General features: G+C 40.2%; 1 protein-coding gene across 1 annotated transcript in view; it reads left to right on the top strand.

Annotated features, from left to right (window-relative positions):
• Sorcs3 (sortilin-related VPS10 domain containing receptor 3) overlaps positions 1 to 21,689 on the top strand; it is a gene marked incomplete at its 5' end in the record, with an annotated part of 574,832 nt that overhangs the window by 287,236 nt on the left and 265,907 nt on the right. Inside the window, one exon of the mRNA XM_005403919.1 lies at positions 7,517 to 7,675. Coding sequence (XP_005403976.1) covers positions 7,517 to 7,675 — 159 coding nt within the window. The remainder of the gene's footprint in view (positions 1 to 7,516; positions 7,676 to 21,689) is intronic.

Below are 21,689 nucleotides of genomic sequence, written 5' to 3'. Positions count from 1 at the left end.
GCCTTTGCTGACCATGCTGTTTAAAAACAACAGAGCCTCCTGTAGCTCCTCCTGTCTCCTTTACAGCTCTTTCATTCTAAGAAACTCATTGCCCTTGATACATTCCATCCTTGACTGTTTTATTTGTTTGTTGTTCTTCTATCGCTAGAGTGAAAACTCCAGGGGGAAGGTAGGGATTTCTGCTTTCTTTTGATTATTGCTCTTGGTTGATTCCTTGGAGTAGGGCTGTGCTGCTAGCAAGGACTCAGTCCATTTGCCTTGGATGAATAAATGGTATTCATGTGTTTGTTTGCTTAGCTTGGAAATTTCAAAGTTGCAGTGGCATGCAGATGGAATGAAATTCATCATCTTAACCATTTTTCAGTGTGCAGTTCTGTCGCAAGTACTTTCATATTTTGTGCAGCCAGTCTTCCAAAGTCTTTCCATCTTGCAGAACTAAATGCTCCCCTACTTTGGCATTCCCCAAACCTTGGCAGTCACCACTGTGCTTTCTCTGTGTACCTAGTCAACTACTTCAGGTACTAGCCATGAGTGGAATCTTATAGTATCTTTTTTAGTGACTGGCTTATTTAATTTTGCATAATCTCTTCAAAGTTCGTCCATGTTGTGGCATGTATCAGAATTTCTTTCAATTTTACAGTGGAATAACACTTTATTTTAGTCTGTACACATTTTTTAAAAAATCCATTCGTCCACTGAGAGTTACTTTTTCCTTTTGGCTGTTGTAAATAGTGCTACTGTGAACATCACTGTCCACACATTTCTTGGTGATCATGTTTTCCCTCTTTGAGAGAAATACAGTGGTACCTCAGCATGTGAACTTGAATTATTCCAGGAATTTTTGGAAAAGATGGCCTTGTCTGTGTTTGTGCAGGAAAGGTGGCCCCATTTGTGTTTCTCCCTCTATTTAGAATTTGCAAACAAAACCAAAATTGGCCAAATGCTTTTGCTTGCAAATGAAATTATTCACAAAAAAAGTGCTGTGGGGCAAGGTACCGCCATCCTCACTGTGTGATGCCTTGGTCATGTGGTAATTCCATTTTAAAGTTTTTCGTAAGCCACCATATTGTTTTCTGTAGTGGCTGCACCATTTTACACTCCCACCCACGGAGAAAACGTGTTTTTATTTCTAAATATCCTTGCCCACATTTCTTGTCTCCCTCTCCCTCCCTCTCTCCCTCCCTCCCTTCGTCCTTTCCTCCCTTCCTTCCTTTTTTCCTTCCTTGCTTTTATCCTTCCTTTCTTCCTTTTGTTGTAGTTATGGTATGAGGGAGTATTTCACTGTGGTTTTGAATTTCATTTGCCGAATGATTAGTGATGTTGAGAATCTTTTCACGTGTTTACTGGTCAGTTGTATATATTCTTCAGAGAAATGTTTATTCACACCTTTTGCCTAGCTTTAAATAAGTTTGTTTGTTGTTGAGTAGTTTTCATGCTTTTCACATTTTCTGGATTTACACCAATGACTGTTGTTTAGTTGGTGAGACTTGTGTCAAACCATGAGGGATACTTAGAAACAAGCTTAATACAATATGTTGGGATCGAATGATGGGGCATCTGATACTGGCAAAAAGAATGGCGTGTGTACTGGCAGCAGGTGGAAGAGAGCATGTTTACTGGTGCTCTGTCTTTGCAGTGTGGATGTAGTTAACACGTTTTACATGTCATAGGATATATATGATTTCTCAACAGTGGGATGATTGACATTTTGGTTACTGACATTTTGTGATAATTGTTTACTGTGAGGCTGTTCTGTGCATTGTTTAGCAGCATCCCTGGCCCCCACCTCTAGGAGTGACTCTGTCTGACCCAGTTGTGACAATGCTCTATATAAAGAGCATGTCTCTATACATTAAAAATATTCTCTTGAGGCAGGTCCTGCTTGTTCTTGAATTTAGAACCTCTGCTAGAATGGTAGGGGTGAGGGAGGGAGGGACGGAGAGAGAGAGAGAGACAGAGAGAGACAGAGAGACAGAGAGAGAGAGAGAAGGAGGAGAGATAAGAGATAGACAGACAGACAGACACTGTACAAGCTCCATTTGTGTCAAAGTCAATATTCAACAATGTACCAGTGGGTTTAGGGATTAACTGTGCTGACTCTTGTACTTTTCCAAGTCTGTATTGATACTGTTACATATTTTTTATTGAATACTATCTGTGCTAATTGAGTCCTACCATTAGGATTCAATTATAAGTAAATTATAATATTTCTCCTTTTCTATTCAGAAATCAGTCTGCTTCTGTTCTGAGACTGCTCTGAAATCATGGAACTAGAATTTGTTTCCTTTGTCTTTCTGGTACCTCTGGCAGAGTGAGTGACTCAGAAATCTTTAGCTTTCTCCTCAGTTTGATAGATTTCACAAAGGAGAAAGAGAGAATAGGTAATTGAATAAAGTAACATATTCATCAGTGCTTTGTTAGACTTACTTGGCAGCGGGAAAGGGTGCATTCTGGAGAGACTTCTGGGTAGGATATTGACATCTTCAATATTATTTAGAGTGGTTTAGACATAGATAGGCTTATAGGATTTTGAAGACATAAGCTGAGTCAGCTCAGCCATGGCCTGATTCCTAACTTCTACGTGTCCTTTACAATTTAGAATATGCCATTAAAATTAGGACCACTGTTACTTGACTTCCCCAGGCATTTTCTGCAAAAGGAATTACAAGAATTACCAAAATCTTTTTTTTTGCTGCAAAAAGAAGTGTGCAAAAAGAATTACCCACGTGAGGGTTGGCAAATGCCAGAGCTTGTGCGGTTCTAGTCGGGGACCCAGATTACAGCGAGTGGCCAACTCCACAGAGGCTGGTGAGAACCTCATCCCTAAGGCAGTGGCACATCTTGTTCCATCGTGGTGTAGAATCTCCTAGCAAACAGCTGAGCATGGTCATTCAGAGCAGGAACTCTACTTAGCAAATCAGCAATGACCTGCTGGCTCTGCTCACTCTGCTGCCCTCGACATTTACTAATGCAGGGTTTTTCTTATGATATGGCCATGAATGCAAACTACAGGTAAGTTGGTGTAAAATGTAAGATGTGTTTTCTCCATGGTCCTTTTTTAGTTATTTTTTGATTGTAGCTAACATACACACACATACGTGAGATGTTCCTTGACTTTCATGTGGACGGACAGTGTTGCGAAGTACACTGCTCAGTAGATCTCCAGAACACTTTTATGTTGCCGGATGGAAGCATTTTAACTGCTCAATGGCACCTCCACCCCTTTGATTTCCATCTGCAAAGCTCAGGAATGATTGGAGTCAAGAGGGAGGCAGATAGTCCTCCAGCCACCTCCCTTTGTCTCCAGCTTGTGTGGCCTTTCTTCTGGCTTTAGTTGTGCTCCCCTCTTGGGTGATTTGAAGATAAAGGTCAATCTGTACTTAGCAGCGTTGTGCCCAGAAACTGTGCTCAGCCTGTCCGTCATGATTCTGTTTACTCCTTTCAACGTCACTATGCAAGGGGTATGACTGCTGTGTCTTTCTCCTGGAGGTAAGACACAAGACTTGGAGAAAGCGAGTAACTTCCTCTGTTCACTCACAGGGGCAGATGGAGGATATGGATTCAAGACATCTGTACCTAGGGCCTGTACCTTTAATACCCTGCTGAATCGTAGGTGAAATATGCCTCCTCTCCTTGCACTGCACGTTTCATGTCAGGACAGGCTGGACAATGGGTCAAGTGAATGGAGCAAAAGCAGAACAAAACAAAACACAGATCTCCTTTGGGATTTCCATCTGCTTCGTATTCTCAAAGCTGTGCAAATGCACAACCCACAAACATCTGCATAGCCATTTCCATGGGTTATACACGTATAGGTCAACAGTTACACACTGAGAAGTATGAACTCCACATGTATTTTCCTAGAAATGAGCTATGGTCACTCTACCAACAGTCACAAGCCTTGTCTTTGTAGTTCATTTTGGGCACATTTTTAGAAGCCTCATGTTAAATAGCTTGAGGAATGACATGTGCATCTCTGTCTGGCCCGGTCCCCGACACCTCTTGCCTTCCCTTAGCTACTCCACTCACTTACTTGAAGTAAGTTTTGCCCCTATAGTTTTTTTGAGTAGAATTCTCTGCTTAACAGTAAAAATTGGAGTGTGTGTGAGATGATTTTATGTATGTATTTGGTATATTACTGTAGAAGACATTTTAACATAAGGCTTAACTTGTGACAAAACATTTACTGTCTTATGCAGTATTTGTATTAATATTAAGGTCCTCTACTTTTTTAACACTGACAACATTGAGTTTCCCTCTTTGAGTCCTATCATTTAATTCTTGAGTTCTCCTTGCTGAGACATAATGAATGAGAGGGGAAAAGGGCTTTCTTGAAGCTCCTTTTCTTGTGGATTTCTAAGGGGCAGTTTAAAAAAATATCTGCCTATGCGTGTACCTGCATTCATGTGGTATGTGCGTGTGCGTGTGCATGTGTGTGTGTTATGGAGGTGGAGCAATAGGCCAATTGCTTGCCTCCTGAGCCTCGGTTTATTTATCTGTAAAATGCAAGGAGCAGTACTTCATGCAGTTCATATATGGCTTCTGTAGGATATCAGGTAAAGTACCGAGTGCAGGTTAAAAATCCAGAATATGTAGGTTTCTGCTTCTCTTCTTTTTATTCCTCCCAGAAAGCAGGATTGAATAGAGATATTGCCAGTGATATCTGAGTATATAAAAGGATTTCTGATGAGAATGTCAGAGAAAGGTTGCAATAAAAATGTGCTCTCACAGACACACATCCTGTAAAACTGCCATGCAATGTCAATATGCCTTATTACATATAAATTCATTTCTGTGTGTGTGCCTGCCTCTGTGTTCAATGTCTGTGTATGTGCAGATTTCTGTGTGGAGGTTGTACAGGGAGTGGGGTGGTTTTGCATGGAAGTGTGTCTATGCACACACATACATACACATACAAAGAAACAGCTGGGGGAAGAGAATATATTAGCTCCATATTTAATGGTAACCCTATTGTATATTGTAACTCCTGGCATATAAAATACTGTCCATTTATTATGTTGGTCTTATCTTCTAATTAAAATCATAGGCATGAAGTTTCTTTACAACTGCATAAAATAAGCAGTTTAATTTCTCTGCACCAGGGGAGAAATGATTTCATTGCCCGCTACACAGCCTGTCAGTATACAGTGTGAATCACGGGTGCCTGCTTTGGAAAGCTGCTTTCTGACTCAGTATCTCTGCAGTCTCTGCAGCCACCGTAGATGCCTCCCCTGCGGTTTCCTCAAGGGCAGCTGGGTGCTTCTACCAATTCCCCTTTTCCCTTCATAGTACACGGGAGGAGGAGGCTATTCTGCGTTTCTGAAAACCCTAAGAGCTTCCCCCTGGATTGTTCACACATGAATGAATAAATTATTATACTGCATCCATTTCTTACAAATTTGCTGATAACCGATGATGACTTATTTCAGTGAAGCCAAAGCAAATATTTGAGAAAGAAAGTAAGCTTCTCTTGGAAGCCATGAAGGAATAAAAAAAGGGAAAGGGCTATGAATTTTAGCAGTTAAAAGACCTAAATTTGTTTTAAAGCTTACTTTATAATAATCCTAATATATGCTCTAGGTAACATTTTAAAAATCCTGCTAGCTAATAGTCTTATTTTATAGGGAGGGAAAAATAGTTTTGGACTTTAGTTTGTACTTTGGGCTCCAGGGCTCAGCCCGTGTGACAGAAGTAGCCCTAACGATTGGTGGCAATATATCCAAAGACCGGAAAAATAATGACAGGAAATTAACACATGATCATCAGTGACTCAGCAAGCATTACGAACTCAAGGAAACTAAGAAGGGTAGGATAATAAAGTACAAAGGCCAGGACTACTGCCCAAACCAGAAACCTGAGAGGGGGGTAGATTTTTTTATCAAGCTGTGTAAGGATTTTGGAAGAGTGAAATCAGTGAGGATCCATTGAGTGGTTTCATGGAGGAGATGTCAGTATCAGTTTCGTATCGCAGGATGTTCACAGTGGATCTGAGTGGGCCGGGATGACATGGTGACAGAGGAGAGAGTGTCTTCCAGTAACCCAGATGATCGGATTTGGACTCAGGCAAGCGTACTAGGTGGGGAGAGAAGGGATTTGATATGGGCGTGAATTAGGAAAAATGCACAGGCTGAGACGCCGATGACCTTGAGAAGAGGGTGAGGGAGCAGAGTCAGGATGGACGTCAGGCACAGTGCTTCCCAGGGCCGGCTGGAGGGAACGTCACAGGGCACAGGGGAGCAGTGGGGCTTGGAGGCAGTCCACTGCGGTGTCCCGTGTTTCTGGTGTCATAGACTCTCCAAAGAGAAGAACCTTCGAGGTAGCTGAGTTGTCAAGTCTGAAGCTAAGAAGCGTGCGTTTGTAGGTGCGTGTGTGCATGTGTGCGAGGGTGCTCATTTGGAGATCTAATGACAAGCTGTCCCCTGGATGATGGGGACAAATGAATGTATATATGGAATGGAAGGAGTCCATGAGTTGGTGTTTGTTGAGTGAAAAGAGAGCATAGAGAGTGGAGGGTGGCGGAAGGACCCTATGAAAAGAAAAATCAGAGAAATTTAGAGCATCCAAAAGGAACAGCAAGGAAAAGCAGGCGTACGTGGTGATGGAAGCCCCGGGAGGAAGTGCTGCTGGAGGAACAGCGATCCACGGGGCTCAGACTGTGAACAGTTTCACTGAGGGGAGGCGTGTGTGTCTGAGCATCCATTTGGGCTTGAAGCCTGCAAAGCCAGTCATTCCTTACTGAGACAGACGTCATCGAAGCACTGTGGATAGAAGCCAGGTTGCACTGGTTGGAGGGAGAAGTCTCAACAGGAATCACAGGCATCTCTTGTTAAGAATATACGCTACACCATGGGCAGCCGTGATTGGAGAAACTGAGGCTTCTAGACTTTAAGCAACTTTCCCAAGGTGACACTGTTGAGCTGTGAGCCTGCTCATTTTGTAGTCAGAGGTTTCTCTGGGTATGTTTGTCTATTTGGCTCGGTTTGGTGTCCACCACCTATCTTTTGGCACTGGTATTTGTTCAAGTATTTGAGAATACATATTTTGGAAAATATCTGTACAAAGAAATCATAGAATTGCCAAAAAAAATTCGGCATGAACAAAAGAATGGGATACGGGAGGTGGAGGTGTTGTCCCGTCCTTTGGCTAATGAACTGTGATGAGAATTAAGGGGTAAGGAGAGAGAGGGGAGGAAGGAAGTTGGTATGAGGCTGGTATGAGCATTCTAAGGTTCAGGCACAGAGCATCATAACAATATGCTCTCAGCGCTTCAAATATGGACATCAAAGATAAAGCCTCCTTTCACATGCAGACCCAGCCTTCACCTCGTTTAGCTTAATTCAGTGATGAAAAACTAAAAATGGAAAAAGAACAAAGGGCCTGTATTTCATATAGAGGCTTAGCTGCCCCTTTATGTGCTATACTATGCTAACACAGATGACTTTACATATTTATGGTTTAATTTCTTATATTCCGTCCTACTAATTCTGCGTATATTTCTCCTCTCTCTCTCCATTAGATCATGCTTCTTAGTGATCCTGAGATGGAGAGCAGCATATTGATCAGCTCAGATGAAGGAGCAACCTATCAAAAGTATCGGCTTACCTTCTACATCCAGAGCCTACTCTTTCATCCCAAGCAAGAGGACTGGGTGCTGGCATACAGTTTGGATCAAAAGGTGAACAAGTAACTTTTTTATGTGTGTCTCTCACCCTGGGCTCACTTTGTGAAATTTGGAATGGAAGCCAATGACATTTCATCATTCTTACCAAGTAGGTTTTGTCTTCAGCAATGAACTTTCCTTTCCATTCTTAAGTACCCTGGCATGCAGGCAAGCATATCTTCTTTTTTGGAAATTCATTTTTATCATTTCATGGATTTAAAATGACTTTCTTTAAAATTTTACTCACTTGACCCTATTGAAAACAGCTCCGTGTGGTAAGCAGGAGAGGTATCATACTAATTTGTAGCGGCTTCAGTAAACAGAACCGCAGAAGGCTAAGGCGCTTGTTCAAAATCATCAGTTGCCCAGCTGGAGGAGCCAACATCTGAATGCGTATTGTCGGATTCCAAGTCTGGAGTGTATCCCCTCATACTGTGCAATCTTCATTTAGTGAAATACCTTTGGTTTCGGTTTAGTGATGGATGCAGAGACTTGCACAAGTTCCTTCTGTTATTTTCTAAAAATATATTAAAGATATGATAGATCAGTAAAACCTCTTCAAGCTCTAAACTTACGCGCTCAGCTGTGTACTTGGCATTGACTCTTGTATGCTTCAGAAGACTCCACATAACCCCAAAATGAATGCCTGCTCTTGCCCCAATGTAGCTGTCTTCTGATATTCCCTAGTTCCACCCCTCCAGGTGCAAAATCAGACTCGGGGCAGTATCCTTAACATTTCCCTTCCCCAGTCCACCACCTCCTATCCATCATTGGTTTTTTTCTCTAAATATTTGGTAGGTGAATTAGTGGATGAATGTTTACATGCAGTGGAAAGGAATCCATTATATTTGATCAATTTATACTTGAGAAAAGGAGCTCTAGATTATTCTTTATTCTATTTCCTGCATTCTCAAGAATCTTCATCCAGATGCCAAGCTATTATGTAATAATGTTGTGGAATCAATCAGTGAAATGGAACAGATAAATGTAAGCACTGTTTCACATAGAGATACACACAGGATAACCATGGTAGAAACAGATTCTTCTCTCTGCACTGCTAAATCCTAAAATAGTTGCTTTTCAGTACATATTTAAATATGTGATTGTGAATTTTGTGTGTATGTGATGTCAGCACCTTTAAACAATAATTTCAACATAACCTTTATATCTCTCATTCGCAGGGCCTCACTGTGGGCACCAGGTGCTCAGCGCTATCCCCTGAGGACACCCACATGACATTTGCAGAGCAAAAGCCTTTGCAAATAGATTTCTTTCACGGCATCAAGTGGATATTGTATGAAAGACTTAGCCAAATGTCAGATAGTCTGCAAGTTTCGGTGCTTAGTATAGCCAGAAATTCTGAAGCTGTCTTGAAAAAGTAAATTAGTTGGATGTTGTTAGGTAGTTGGATGGTAATTTATGTAGGCAAAGCTCAAAACTCTTATTAGACCATATTTTGTTTTGCGGAGAAAGGCTAGGTTAGAGGCCGCAGACTTTTCATACCAAGAGGTTGGTAAACCGGATGCGGTATTCCTTATATCTTTCCCGGGCGATCTTTTTCCTGCATTCTCACACCACTGAGAACTTCTGGGGCATCACTCATGAAGTACCTTTGTGGATATAATGCCTTCAGAATTCTTTCTGGCTTGATGGTTGCTTTTTCACTTAGGGAAAATATTTGGAAATGTGGCAGCGGGTATTGATGGATTTCCTTAATCACACCGAACATTTCCAGATACGTTATGCCTTGGGTGCTCTTTCTTGTTGATGTCTTTTGCTAGAAGTGGCTGAATGTTCTTCAGGCCCATACAGTTTCTAACTGGTGCCTGGTCATTTTTCTTTTTAAATAAATGGTGCAAGGAGGATAACATTTGCAGAGATGGCATAAAACACCTAGCTCCAGTAAGCTAAGATGCAGTGGAGTTTTTCTTTATTTGGTGGGTAATTTGGTGGTTTCGAGTCAAGGAGAGTGATGCTATGCAGCAGCAAATGAAGATGCAGGCATAGTCGAGATTGATGTAAAAGTGTGTTCTTCCCATCTAGAGCGCTCTCTGATGTGCATGCATTGAGGGAGCTGTTTTCTTCAAGAGAAAGTGAAAAGTGCTGGTATTAAGGTAACTGCAGCATCAGAGGGAGGTGTTTGTGGTGAGGGGTGAATCGATGTTTCCATGATTGTGCCTTTGATGAAATGCACTAGCGATTTCTTTAGAATCTGGAAGGCGATCTCATTATGTTGTGTGTATTACAAAAGACCTAATTGCATGATATTTTAAAGGGACAATATCCGATTGCTTTACTTTTCAAACTGCTACCCCAAAGCTGCAGGAGACCTACCTGTAGATTGCACTTGGAAAAGGCATGGCTAGAAAATTAAACAAGTACCCTGGTAAGGCAAGTTTGCATTTGAAAACAGAGGTGTATGTAATGTCATGTTGCTAGGGGTGCTAGATGGTGGATTATGAATTCAGCGGGAAATATGGCTGCCTGGTAGTGGGTAAGGCTGGTGGCGAGGGGGGACTGTCCAAATCTTGGAAAGGTGCACAGACTTGGGCGGTGGCAATGGGGGCCAAGGTACCTTGCATCTGACCCTGCAGGAGAGCCCACACCTCTGCCCTTCCAGTGAATGTGAATCTTCCAAAGCCTTTTTTGCGTTCTCATCACTTAGCTTTGACCTTTGACCAATTCCTTCTCTCTTGACCATCCCAGGAACTTCCTGATTACTGCTAATTCCTGCACTAGCTCCTGCTTTGCCCTGCAGATTCTCCTGTCATCTTGCATTTTCACATAAAACACCTTGTACTTGGTAAAGAGAAGACATTCACTTTTAACTATAAGAACCTTTGGAGATATTTTGTAATGAGCTGTTTTTTTATTTTAAAAATTAAAAAACTGATGAAACAACAATGAAGACAAAATCAAAACCACATAAAAGCAACAAAAGTGATATGTGACCCCAAAACAAAATGGTTTGACAATAATCATGGGAAGTAATACGTTATGGTTACCAAATTGGAAGTGATAGAAAATCTATTTCCCCACCTTGACTTGGAACCTAAACTCCCTACCTTCCATTTTGGGGAGCCCTTCTGCATTTGCCAGTTACTTACGAGGTAGAATTCTCTTGGGTTTCCAACACATTGTGTCCTCACTAATGACTAATACAGCTAACAGTGTGATATTTTGGATTGGCTGAAGGGATCAATATTCTTAAAAAAAAAAATCTGGAAAGATTTTGAGCTTGGTTTTTGAAGACAATGACATCCCAGAAATACATAGCTGCTGTTAGTTTGGCTGAATGTCTAAATAACCTTCATTTTGGTAAAGGACTCAGTATACTTTTTAGAAACTGGGCACATGCTCATATATTCACAGATGTATATATCATGGCAGGGGGGACGTCTATGGACGGAGAACTGAAAATAGCTATTTTTCTGCTACCAAAAGGGGGATTGCAAAGCTCTATGTTACTATTTATCTTCTTGGCAAAATGAAACTAACAAATACAGCTGTTGTGAGAGGTCAGAGATGAGGAACTCAGTGGGATTTCAGAGTCCATTGTTTTCAGGGCTTCTGGGTTACACTGGTCTAGAATTGCTGATCATTTCTATGAAAAAACACTTCCAGAAATGCTAGCACACACAAGGCTGCTATTGCAGTAGGTAGGAAGTTGTTTTTCAGAAATGTTTTACTTTTAATTGTTGATAATAAGAAGTTAACTGGGGTACAGTATGTTGCTTCAGTACAAGTACACAATGTATCAATTCAGGGCAATTAATGTAACACTCATCTGCAGCATTTATGATTTGTGGTGAGCTGCAGCTTTTGCAGGTCGCCTCTTTGCAGGCATTTTTAGTAGCAGCTGATAGACTGACGAGCTGCTTAGACCAGGGGAGTGCAACACACAGCTCAGGATACAGGACGTGATGGACCGGGTCAGGCTCTGCAGAGTGGACCATACCTGGAACTGCCACGTCCTAAGCAGGGGGAATCAGAGTGTATCTGGGTTGTGCAGGGCCTCAAAATTCAAAAGGAAATTTAAACTTGTAATTTTGGAAGCTGGATAGAAATGAATCTGTGCCTTTCATTTATATTCTCATTCTAAACCCTCAGATTAAAAATGTAATTGTATTCAGATCCTCCAGGATTAGTAGGTAATGATTACTTTCTCAGTAGCCATTGGCAGAAACAGGCTTTGTGTCTCCCCAGCTGGTGGGGATTAGCTGGGGAGGGCCATGGTTTTGAAGTTTGTCATCCATACAGTAGGAATAGGACTGAGGGGTACTTTTTATTTAAAGAACAACACTGCATTTTTATTAATTCCTCTGCTAGTCTTATAAAAGCATTTGTGTGTCATTTAAGGGAAAGGAAAATCCATAGCTGCACTTACTGTAACGCCTGCCACTGCTGTTACATGGGTCTCCTAGTGCAGTAGGTTTGTGGCCTTTTCACTGTCGCAGGACACAGCTGCCTGGAGGAGGAGCAATCTTCTGGGGTGGAGGAGATTTCACATGTTGCCATCAGTAACTTGCGTTCAGTGAGGATGGTACAGTAAGCTTCTCCACTCGTAAATATTGCTCCCAAGAATGTCATCCACTGACAGGATAAACTGCAGCAACATTATGATCTAGTGACCTGGGCCATTCCCAAACTGCTTTTCAGATATTGAACCCCAAAGCTGCTGATCAACTTCTCTACCTTTTCTGGGTGTCCATCTTAATAACATGGCACATTTCCTAGGGGGGAAACATATTTGCCACATATATAATGGAATATAGAGCTTATACAGCATGTGACTTAAAAAAAGATGTGTGCATTTAATTTTTCACAATGCGTTACAGCAGAAGACACATTACCATTAACCCTCTGAAAGTATGCCCCTTGCTTTGAACACCCTTATCCTATCATTCCTGTCATTAACGTGCTTGCCAGAATTCTGGCTGTAGATCTCTAGCTTTCTAGTTGGACCCAGGAATTCTTCTGCCAGTCCTTCCTGTGCAAGCATTCTGACTTTGGGCTGCTGTCCCTCTGCCCAGCCTGAGTCTTCTCTTCTACCCTTGGTTCTTCACCGGAAGTTGGACCACTCACTTTGATGCAATGGTACCTGGTCTTTTAAAGTCAGGGTGATGCTTTGGACTTTTAAAATCGAACCATAACATACACACAGAAAAGTGTCCATATTGTGATCCTGATGGAATTTCAGAAACTGGGTGCGCCCAGGAAGCCAGCTTCCTGATCGCAAAACACAGGGTGGTCCCCTGGGACTCCACACGTGTCTTCGCAGTGACCGGCTGCCCTGTGCCCGCCCTGGGGCCCCTATCAGTTAGGGTCACACTGGATATCGTGCAAGTGGTTTATGACCAGTTGTACTGGTGAGGGAACAAAGATAGATTCCTCAGAAGAAGGGCTAGTAGGTATTACGTGAGGTGAATGATGAGAAGAAGAGATGTTTGAAATGAGAAACTTTTAATGTTGAACACTAGAGAATCGGATTAAACCAAATGCACAACTTTGTTGACAGCTGAGTAAGCTCAGCTAATCCAGAAAATCCATAATAGAACTTTAAAAAATGTTCATTTAAAATTAATTTAATGGGTTTCATTTTTGAAAACATTGTTTTCTGTATCAGTGTTGGCCAAATTATGGTGGAACATATATTCTGAAATAGCATTAAAGGGCATGCAAATGAGTTTTCCTTTCTGGAAAACATCTTGGCAGGAGACATCTGAAGACACACACGTATTTGTAACTTGATCCAATTATTCAGTTGCACTACTTCTGAGACTATTCCAGTAGAATAATACCAGGAACCTCTAGGCATGAAGATATTTATCAAAGTCATTTAAATGGGGAAAACTGGGTGGAAACTTTCTGAATGCTGAACAGCAAGGAACTGAAAATCATGGGATGTGCATTTGTTTGAATATTATGCAACCATAAAAGTGGCTGTTATGCTGATGACATCCACCATGGATACATGGCGATACATATTACATAAATGTTTCGTATTAAATCTGTAATATATACAGATGCAGAAATGATACATATCAAAGAAGAAATACTTCCTGAATACAGGCAGGCCAGAAATAAAATGAGACAAAAAAAGAAAGAAGGAAGAAATAAGAAAAATATTATAAAATTGAAAGTAAATATTTCCAAATATTAACTGGATTTGTTAAGGCAACAGAAGTTCTTTTCATACTGTATGTTGGCTAAATCTTTGATGATTCCATTAGATTGCCCTTATAATTAGACAGGCCTAAAAAGTAACCTACCACAAGTAGTTTATACTCATCTTAATTATAAGACAGTACTCTTAAAAATGGTTTTAGGTGTGAATAGGGTTGATTTAGGTAAAATCATTTGAAATCATTATTTAAATCTCTTCTCAAGAGTCAGTGTGGTGTAGAGGAATGTTTTCCTGAAGTAGAAATATGCTAGGCCTGAGGTTCATCTTTTTCTCAGCTTTATTTTTCGCTATGGTCCCTTTAGAACTGTGAAGCTGTAGGAATTATTTTTTTCTCCTAACAAAGGGTGCGTTCTTGTTGAAGATAACCTCAATCTATATTATTTACACTCAGCAATAGATACAGGTTTTATTATTTAGAAGGCACCCACTATAGATTGATGTGAAGGAAGTGATTTATTCTGCTAGTTTCTCAGATGAATTTTCCAGCTGTATCCCAAAATTGAATTAGTACTTGCTTATTTGATTTGACAGCTGTAATGGAAACAAATAGTGCTGCAACCAAGGGGTGTAAACACAGCCAGGGAATTGCAGTTTGCGCCTGGTGATTCTTACATACTCCACATTACATTATTTGGATTTGGACTCATAGGTGCTCCTTGGAAATAGAGATGTATGTCCTTAAGTACCTTTTGTTTAGAGATCTCTGACAAGTGCTTTAATATGCGTCATTACCCTGAGTTCTCCTAGGAATCTCTAAGGTGAGTATTACTATTTCCAAGTTATAGGTGAATATATGGCTCTTGAAGGTGATGCGAACTTGCTCAAGGTCATGGAGCCAGTGAGAGACTGGCCTGCTTTCTGCTCTCTGCTGGGTCTGGCTGTGGTGTGGCCACCACTCTTTGCTCTTGCAGTTAGATAGCCATACGTTCATATTGTGCGGAGCTCTGTATCAACCATTTGACACAGACCTTTGCCCAGTGAACACTGCAATAGCTACATAATAAAACCAGCCAAGCCATGACCGTCCTTCAAGTGAACCCAGTGATTCTTCTGGGCTTACCTCTCAGCAGATGGCACTGTCTTTTTTTTTTGGGTTTTTCTCCGGTACCGGGAACCGAACTCACGACCTTGCGCTTACCAGGCAGGCGCTTTTGCCACTGAGCTAAATCCCCAGCCCCGACGGCACTGTCTTGAGCAGGACTTCCAGGAGAGAACCAGTCAAACTGCCTACTGATGACAAGATGTAAGACTCAGTTCTTCGTAGGGCAGAGAAATCATCAATAACAAGAAAGTTGCATTTTGCAGTGAGTGAGGGTCATCCAACTTGATTCACTTTTCCCATTAATTTGTGGATTAATTTCTCGTTAATTTTGGGGTTAATATATACATTAAGCCTAAGTATTTGTCATTTAAATAGATACTATTGTGATCAGAAATTTTTAAAGAAAGCGTATGGAAACAGCATCTTTAATATGGTAATGAAGATAGAAGTTGAAATCATTTAACTTCATTTACAAACCATGAATATGTATTATGCTTTACATGAAAAGAAGGACTAAAACAGATATAGTGTTTGTTCAATTTGCTAAAGAGAAGACAATTTGTCAAGATTTTTTCCCCAAAACTCAAGCAGTATGCAAATGCAGGAAAATCAGACCCCCATGCTAATTCCATGGCATGATGAATATTTTTATAATCCTAATTAGTACCAGTCATTTAGTCTAGCAATTTCCCCCAATCTAGCCAATTTGAAATTAAAATAGATGCCTTGATTACAAAACTCATTAGCAAAGAAGCACCCTTCTCACTAACCAGTTCATTTAAAATGCACAAACTGAATGAAGTGTGGAGCACTCCTGTTGTCAATTCGCATAAGTGAAGTGAGTCTTAATTGGAAGTATTGTGAAGTATTTGTATTGCTGCATGTTTCATTGCAGTATAATATATCATTCATTAAATGTAACAAAAGCAACTTTTAAATGGCTTAATTAAGCAGAGTTTGTGCTCTTGGTAATTTTTATAAAGTTGAATGTCACAATTGTTTGCATTTGAAGTACTGATGGGTATTAATGTCAGGAAGACAACGTCCTGCTCCGCATTTATCACTCTGATTATGTGAGGAATGGTGGGTTTAATTTGAAAGAAGAAAATTAAATTACAGAACATTGACTTCTTACTTAAAAGTACCCACATGCGTTTTGGCCTCCTGAGCTTTGACGTGGAAAGTCCAGAGCTGCTTGATTTATGGCGGGGATTAGATGGAAAGGGCCTGGCGAAAAGGAGAGAAGTGGAATGGAAGGAGAAAAATAACAGTTGGAGTTTTCTCTTTGTGTAATTCTTTTTTAATCAAGGGAGGAAGTGGTAGGTGGAGAGAAACTCCATCCAATATATTTTCATCTACTCAAAAGAGCAGTAGAGATGTGTAGCAGGGCAGATTGATGTTCTGTCTGAGCAAAATGTGGTGGGAGTGAGGGAGGAGGAGGAACTTGGCTCCACACCAGGGAAGTGCTGCAAATAGAGACTTCACAGGAGCTGGGGCTGGGACCGGATGGCAAGGAGTTCAAGACCAGTGATTGGATAAAAGAGGCTGTGGAATGAGGTGTGTAGTTCCGTGAGCATAAGATACAAAACGGTGTTTTATTAATACGCATTCTCTGTGTACTGTGGATGACAGCTGCTGTCTGATATTTATAGATTATTTCGGCCCCACATCAGCAAGGATGCAAAACTCAGCCTTGCCACTGATTTCCAGGAGATGTCCAATTTTAGCAGACAATATTAACGTCCTGCCCACACCCATTTGGTGTTTCCATTCTAGCGTGCTCTATCTGACTTTGGACTGCAGTGGTGGGCAGTGCTGTGCCTGTGGACTTTCCACAAACCTCACAAGCTGCTCTACTCCTTTGCACAGCAAGCTACCAAAGCGTCAGGTTATAATACCCGGGAGCATCCCTCCGCCAAGGTCCAGCAGGATTTAGTATATTCCCAGGCTGCTTTGCTCCTGAGAGGTAACTGACATCGTGCATGACACAAGAAGATGGTACCCAGGCCGTGGGGATCACTGGGGAGAACTTTGAGGAAATGGAGCCTAAAGGCAAATTCAGATGGAAACTTACTTTTGAGAATCATGATTTGGCCTGAGAATCCAGGTTTGTCTTGTTCCGGGCATTTCATTTTCAATCTCCCTTTGCATTTGACAATGTCAGTAGCCCTCAGATGTACAAGAAGTTACAGAACATAGGTTGGTCGACCTGAGTGTGTTCCAGGTCTTCTTAAGGTGCGTCACTGGCTCCCCGTGTAGCTTTCAGGATAAGGTGAAACCTGCTTAGCTCCTAGACCAGTGCAGAGTGTCCTGTAATGTCCTACCTCCGTTTCCTGAGCACACATTCACTCCTGGGCAGGAAGTGTACCCTCTGCCACATGTCCAAATGCTCTGGCACGTGTGCCTCATCCTGGGCGTCCTTGAGCCCCTCTCTTCTAGCTGTAGGAAGTGTTTCCTGCACATACTTTACCTATGGAATGTTAACTAAACCAATCTAGATTTTAAGGAAACATCTAGAAAGAAACTATTTTCCTTTTGGCATACTTGGAAGCTCTCTATTTCTTGGTTTCCCATTTTCTTTAAAGCACACTGAAGCAAAGAAAAATTGTATTAATATTTAGGCTATCTAAAGATCTTGAATTGTGCCTGAGCTAGGAGATAAATTAGTAATTGTGGGGTTGAGAAGCAAAGAGACAAATTTTAGAGTGATCTGAAAATAAAATTGAACTTTGTTGTCACCTAGAAGTCATGGAGGAGGGGTGACTGCTAACCCTGACCATGACAAGACCCCAAAGGACGCCCCACCCCCCTGGCTGATTGTTGAAGGCCAAGCGCTTTCCTGCCAAGGGAGGTGCTTGTTTCCCAAATGTCCTGAGTTGTAGGTGAGAAGAGGCCCTGGTAAGGCTGTCAGGCACGGTGTACCAGAGAGGAAATCATCCTTTTGTGGTGGCTGCTTTTTTCTTTAGCTGCATTTTCTGACATTTGGGCCTTTGTCTCCCTTGGGTCCTCAGAGTGCTGGAGGCAGCGGCAGCAGCAGCAGCAGAAGCTGTCTGAGTAAGTTATTGAAACGAGGCTCTCTAAATGGAGAGTTTTTAATTTGAAGTACTTGGTAGCGATACCAGGGTTGTAATCTAGAAACTTTGTAATAGGCAGCTAGGGAATGAATGAGGGAACAGAGATATATTAACTTTTCTTTCTTCAAACACTGTTGTGTTAATGTTAGACGAGGGTATTTTCCTAATTAAGATGCTGAAAGGTGGCTGAGAAATCCACTGTCTCACACCTGTCTCGGCATAGATGGTCTCCTGAACCTTCCACTCGGGGGGCCGGGCCTTGGAAGGAGCATCAGTACTCTTCATATAATCTGCTGGCCCTTAGAGTTATGCAGACTCTCTCCCTCTGTCTCTCTGTCTCTCTGTCTCTCTGTCTCTCTCTCTCTCTCTCTCTCTCTCTCTCTGTGTGTGTGTGTGTGTGTGTGATGAAAATACCATTTAATCTAATAGATTAAAAAATGATATTATTCATTTAATTTACCTATGGGGATCACAACTTAATCATTAAAAATAAGTGAAAATTATGCTAACATTCTTTTTTTCCTCCCCATTAGCTTATTTTCCACCATCGGAATCTAAGAAATCATAACAAATATTGGTTTGAAAATCTTAAAAGTACTTTTCCTCAGCATTAGTATTAGTAAAATAACTAGGGAAATGAAGAAAAGAAGTATAGAAAGCCTCATCGATCTCTTACTTTTTGGTACATGTCATTGAGAATATGAAAAATTTGCCCTTGGCTGGGAATATAGCTCAATGACAGAGCGCTTAGCAGGAGGCCCTAGGATTGATTTGAAAATAGAATCAGACTTTGCACAAACAAACCCCAAATATACAAAAGAATCCTTACCTCTTATTACTGGATGCCAAGTCAAGAATACTGTATTCTACAAATACTCACTGAGGGCCAGCTGCATACCAGGATGCAGTAATGTGTCTTGTTAACAGTATCCATTGTCTGATGGATTTATTTGATGTCATGGAAAAAGATAGTAATTGATGATAATTGTGATAAGCACTGCAAAATAAAGGCATAGATTGCTGTGATATTATACACTGAGGGGAGATCTTAGAAACTGTTTGATCTAAGCACTGCATTAAAGAAGTAAGGTGTTCTCTTGGAGTTAAACAGTGTTAGATGCTCGTAAACATTGAAAATAAAGCTAGGGTCACTATAAGTTGCCTTCACATTTTTATAAGCAACTTTATTGAGGTATAATTCCCATTTAATGACTTCACAAGTTAAAGTGTGTAAGTTTGATAAAGTCTTCACATGAGTACACCAAGCAGTCGTCACTGCAGGGAGAATAGATGCAAACCCATCACCTCCAAAAGTTTCCTGTGCTTCTTCACAGTTCTTTCCTGCACTCTACTTCCCTATCACAGGCACAGTTAGCGATTTGTTTTCTGGCATGAAATGTTATTCTACATTCCCTAGAATTTTAGATAACGGGACTCTTACAGCGTCCACCCTTTTATGCATTTTTCTCTTTTAATCATTTTGAGATTCACCTATGTGGTGTATATCTTCATCTATTTCTTAGTAGTATTACATTGTATGGATTTGCAAAAATTGTTTGATTTAGTCACCTGATAATGGACATTTGAGGTCAATCCAGGTTTGGCTATTAACAATAAAGTTGCTGTGACCATTAACACATTTTTTTGCATGGGCATTTGTTTGCCTTTCTTTTAGGGAAATAGCTAGTACTGGAATGACTGGATTGTGTGGAAGATGTAGTCTTAAATTTTCAAGAAAAGAGAGTCATGCACTGAGGATGCTGTGCATCCTTACACGATGTTAGTCTTTATTATTTCAGCCTTTTAATGGATGTATTATGGTATTTCATTGTGGCTTTAATTTTCGTTCTCCTAATGACTAAACTCATTGAGTATCATGAGCTTATTTGCTATTGACATACAATCTTTGGTGAAGATTTTACCAATAAAAATTGGATTGCTTCTGTTCTCTTTTAAATTTTTTTTATTTTAAAGAGAAAAGAACAAAAACAAAATAGCAAAACAAAGACAAACAAAACAACACAAAAGCAATAAAAACAATGCAGAATTTCAAAACAAGGTGATAGGAAATTAACAATGGTTGTTGTATTACATATTGTTATCTTCAAAGTGGTTATTCAGATAGCTAGATATAGGCATAGAAGATTGATCAAACAATTAAACATTAACTGTTTCTTTCAATAAACCAATAGAAATTAGTAGTACAATTATCTTAGCTATCTTGTGTGTGTATGTTTTCTTTCTTTCTCTCTCTCTCTCTTTCTTTCTTTCTTTCTTTACTCTTTTCCCTCATCCCAGTTATTCTTTCCTTTTGAGCAGTTTCTTTCCCTTTCACAATATGTATTGTACCTTTCAAACTTTATTTACTTTTCCAGATTCTTACACTAGGGAGACAATACCATGTTTACACGTGTGAGTCTGATTTATTTCACTTATGAGTGTGGTCTCAAGTTGCATTCATTTACCTATAAAAGCCTTAAGTTTATTTTTCTTTATAGCTGAATAATACTCCATTGTATAAAAATACTACATTGTTTTTATCCATTCCTCAGTTGATGGACATTGCATTCTTATTGAGTGTCAAGAGCCTTTTGATGAAACACTTTTATGAAACATTATTTTCAGTGTTTTTCTATATTATAACTCATTCATAATTTTAATATAGTCCAGCTTGCCATCTATTTTTCCTGTTTGATCATTTTTGGTGTTGTAATCAAGAAATATACTCCAAATTTAGTGTTATAGAGATGTTTTCTTTTTCCTTTTTACTACATATTATCATAGTATTAAATTATATTTAGATCCATGATCCATTTTGAGTTAAACTGGAACACAATATGAGGTACTGATTGAAGTTTGCTATTTTTTTGCATATATATATATATATATAATATCTTCCAGCACCATTCAATGAAAAAATACTCTTTTTATTGAATTGCCTCTTTCCACATGTCACACATCAACTGACCATGTATTTGCAGGTCTATTTTTCCTTTTTTGTTTTTGCAGGGGATGCTTTTTGAGGCAACATCATGCTATGCAGTTCAGGCTGGTCTTAAGCTCGTTTTGTAACTGAGGCTGGTTTTGAACTCCTGATGATCCTTCTGCCTCATCCTCCCAAATTCTGGGATTACAGGCGTGTGCCACCATGCCTGGCCTTGCAGGTCTATTTTTGGACTCCATTCTGTTTCACTGATCCATTGTATTTGCTTATTTTGACACCAAAGTTACATGGTCTTGGCCGTGTGATACCTTGCATTTTCATATAAATCTGAGGGTAACTTTATCAAGTTCTGTTTCCCCAAAAAGCCTCCTGGAATTTTTATTGGGACTGAATAAGGTTTATAGATCTATTTGAGAGGAATTGACATTTAAGAAATATTGAGCCTTTTAATCCATGAATGCAGCTTATCTCCTTATTTGTTTAGATTTCCTTCAGTTTAACTTAGTAATATTTTATGCTTTTCAGTTTATACACCTTGTACCTCTTTATATACAAGTTAAAGTGTATAAATTTGAGAAAGTCTTGACACGAATACACCAGGCACTCATCATTACAGTCAAGAATGTAAGCAATCCATCACCTCACTGTGCTTCTTTATAAGTCTTTCCTGAACTCTATTTCCCTGTCACACTCCCAGTTAGGGATTTGCTTTCTGGCATGAAACATTATCTTATGTTTATTCCTAGATTTATTCCTAATCATTGCATAAACTGTATTTTTTA

The sequence above is a fragment of the Chinchilla lanigera genome, unplaced genomic scaffold, assembly GCF_000276665.1.
Source record: "Chinchilla lanigera isolate Chin_1 unplaced genomic scaffold, ChiLan1.0 scaffold00084, whole genome shotgun sequence".
Taxonomy (NCBI): domain Eukaryota; kingdom Metazoa; phylum Chordata; class Mammalia; order Rodentia; family Chinchillidae; genus Chinchilla; species Chinchilla lanigera.
This window is presented reverse-complemented; position numbering and strand designations above follow the sequence as displayed.